This window comes from Mastomys coucha, unplaced genomic scaffold (genome assembly GCF_008632895.1).
Source record: "Mastomys coucha isolate ucsf_1 unplaced genomic scaffold, UCSF_Mcou_1 pScaffold3, whole genome shotgun sequence".
Classification (NCBI taxonomy): Eukaryota; Metazoa; Chordata; class Mammalia; order Rodentia; family Muridae; genus Mastomys; species Mastomys coucha.
This window is the reverse complement of record NW_022196909.1, coordinates 26,434,929-26,437,602: the sequence shown is the minus strand read 5'-3', so window position 1 is coordinate 26,437,602 and position 2,674 is coordinate 26,434,929. Positions and strand designations below refer to the sequence as shown.

The following is a 2,674-nucleotide window of genomic DNA, read 5'->3' as shown; positions in this document are numbered from 1 at the left end:
TACAGCCATGTGTCACCATGTGTGACACATGGTGACACATTTAACTTCTGTCAGCTTTTGGGTTGTGGCTTGGGAGGCACAGAAGGAGTGGGTTATAAGTTTGCATAACCCATGCTGGCCTCGGATTTGTGTCCCTCTTGCTGCTACCTCCTGAATCTGGAAGTATAATAGGCATGGAGTTACTTTTCCCAATATATTCTTTCTTTTCTTGGAAAAAAATACATTAGAAGAAATACTTGGGAGAAAAAATGCCCTTCACTCCCAGCCCTTTTATGTACACCAAGGTAATTTTGGGAAACTTTTTTTATTTTTATTAAAGTAAATTTATAAACTATGACTTTATACTTTTCATTCTAAAAGCTGTGTCTCCTACTAGAGGTAATACTAACCCAACAGTGAGAGCTCATGTTTAATAAAATACTTGATTCTTTGCATGTGACATGAAAGTGTATTGCTTAGTTGCTTTAATAAAGTAGTGTCATTCTTGTGGTATTACCAGTAGATTGAATTTTTTCACTTACTTGTAAGCAGTGCTTTGATTTAATGCTGTACAGTTTCTTATAACCCATCTAGATACATTGCAGTCAGTGAGTGAATATTCAAATTAATGCAGTTATGATCTCTAGAAGGAGGGTCTAAGAGTATAGCTCAGTAGTAAAACACAGAAAGTCCTGGCTTTGGCCCTTAGAACATAGTAAGAAGTGTATGTGTGAAGTAATAAAAAGACACCCCATACCTCAGATGAACAGATTCCTAAAGGGAAGCTTCCTGAGTATCCTGTAGAAGTGAAATTAAGTTTACTTTGTCATGCTTTCAATTTGGAAGATAACTGAAAGTAAACATGGCACGGCACTCTGTCTGTGAGAGTTTGTTTGGATCTGGAGGATAAGCTTATACACAATGGCTAGTGCACATTAGGAAAGATGGAGGTGTAATGGATCAAGGATCTCTTTGTAATTTCACTGTGGCCTTTACTCTCGCTTGGGTGGATGTGAAAAAGATGCCTCACGGTGGGGGTGAGGCAGGGAGGCCATGGCGCGGCATCTGTCACTCTGCAGTCTGTCCTTCAACTGCTTTGACTGTATAAGTAGCTCAGCTCTCTGTTCTTTTACTGCTGTCCCTTGTCTCCTGAGTTCCTGTCATTGAGATTTCAAAGCCTTGCTAGGTTGAGCTGGGCCTTCTTCTGGCTCCAAAGGCTGCGCATTGCAATTGCTGATGTCAGTTCATAGGTGTCATACATGTGATATGCTTAGGAACATACAAAAGATAACTTCACAGATGAGGATTATTGAATAGTACAGATTGTGTCAAATGGGCGATACTTTCTAAATTGAATTTTTAACTATTAGTAGCTATCATGATAATGAAGTATGACATAGTGTGAACACTGGTGAGGGGAAATGTAGTTCTCCTGAGACGCTAATTTATGTCTGCATACCTGTTTTGCATTGTGTGTGTTTCCTTTGACAGAGTTTTCCAGAAAAGGACCTTCTACACTGCCCATCCAAGGATGTGGTTGAGGCTCACTTCATGTCGTGTATGAAGGAAGCTGATGCTTTAAAGCATAAAAGTCAAGTGATCAATGAGATGCAGAAAAAAGACCACAAGCAGCTCTGGATGGGACTGCAGAATGGTAAATGCACAGTGCCTGACTCCTGATGAATCTGTATACAGTAGAATACAGCCATCGCCCTGGGAGCAGGTCATACTTTAGCCGTAGAAATTAGCCCTGGCCTCCAGGCCCAGATCCGCACAATATCAACTCCACTTCAATTCTGCAAAGTCCTCTCTTCCACCTCAGCCTGCCTGTGTGGCTGTCCTGACTCTCTTATCATCTCTTCCACCTCAGCCTGCCTGTGCGGCTGTCCTGACTCTCTCATCATCTGTTCACTTCAGCCTGCCAGTGTGGCTGTTCCTGATTCTCTCACAGGCTGGTCACTTCGCTTTTCGTTTAGCTTCTGAAGAAAGAGGTGGTCCTCATTCCTTAGGCATGGCTCTCTTTTGGATCATAAGTGGAAACTGAATACATCCTGAAGATCTCTACTCAAACCAGGGCTCCAGCTTTGGCCTCCTTTTTTTCACAGTAGTACATTTGCTTTGTACTTGGCTTCTCCCTTGCCACACTCTGTGACTTAGACACTGCTCCTAAGGCCGTAGCTTGCTTGTTAGAATGTTTGCCTAGCATTCAGAAGCCCCAGCTTGATCCTCAGCATCACACAGGCCTGCATAGTGGTGCATGTACTCAGGAGGTAAAGACAAGTAGATCAGAAGTTGGGGGTCATCAGCTACACAGCAAGTTCAAAGCCAGTCTGTGGTACATGAAAAGAGGGGGGTTCAGAAGGGGAAAGAGAGGAAGAGAGAGAGTCAGTGAGGCAAGTAGAGAAAGGGAAAAGATACTTCTATTGGAATATGAGTTCATCTGCCTTCCTGTCTTTTGGAGATCTGTAGCCTCTTACTTTTGCTTACATTGATTGTCCTGTAATGCTTACAGGTTGGTTGTAGAGACCTGATTTTACCTGGATCCAGGATGTATGGTTAAACATTACCGATTCCTTAATTATATTTTTCAAATTTTAGCTACTGTGGCATATTAACCATAAATAATAATATAAGATATAATTATGTTCCTAGTTTTATGTGAGTGTGTATATGTATGTATGCACATGCTATATAT

The 2,674-nt window shown here is 41.6% G+C and overlaps 1 protein-coding gene across 4 annotated transcripts in view; it reads left to right on the top strand.

The window, feature by feature from the left end:
• Atg5 (autophagy related 5) overlaps positions 1 to 2,674 on the top strand; it is a 103,480-nt gene that overhangs the window by 30,588 nt on the left and 70,218 nt on the right. For all 4 annotated transcript variants that reach the window (XM_031348590.1, XM_031348591.1, XM_031348592.1 and 1 more), the window contains one exon: positions 1,471 to 1,633. In XM_031348590.1, coding sequence (XP_031204450.1) covers positions 1,471 to 1,633 — 163 coding nt within the window. The remainder of the gene's footprint in view (positions 1 to 1,470; positions 1,634 to 2,674) is intronic.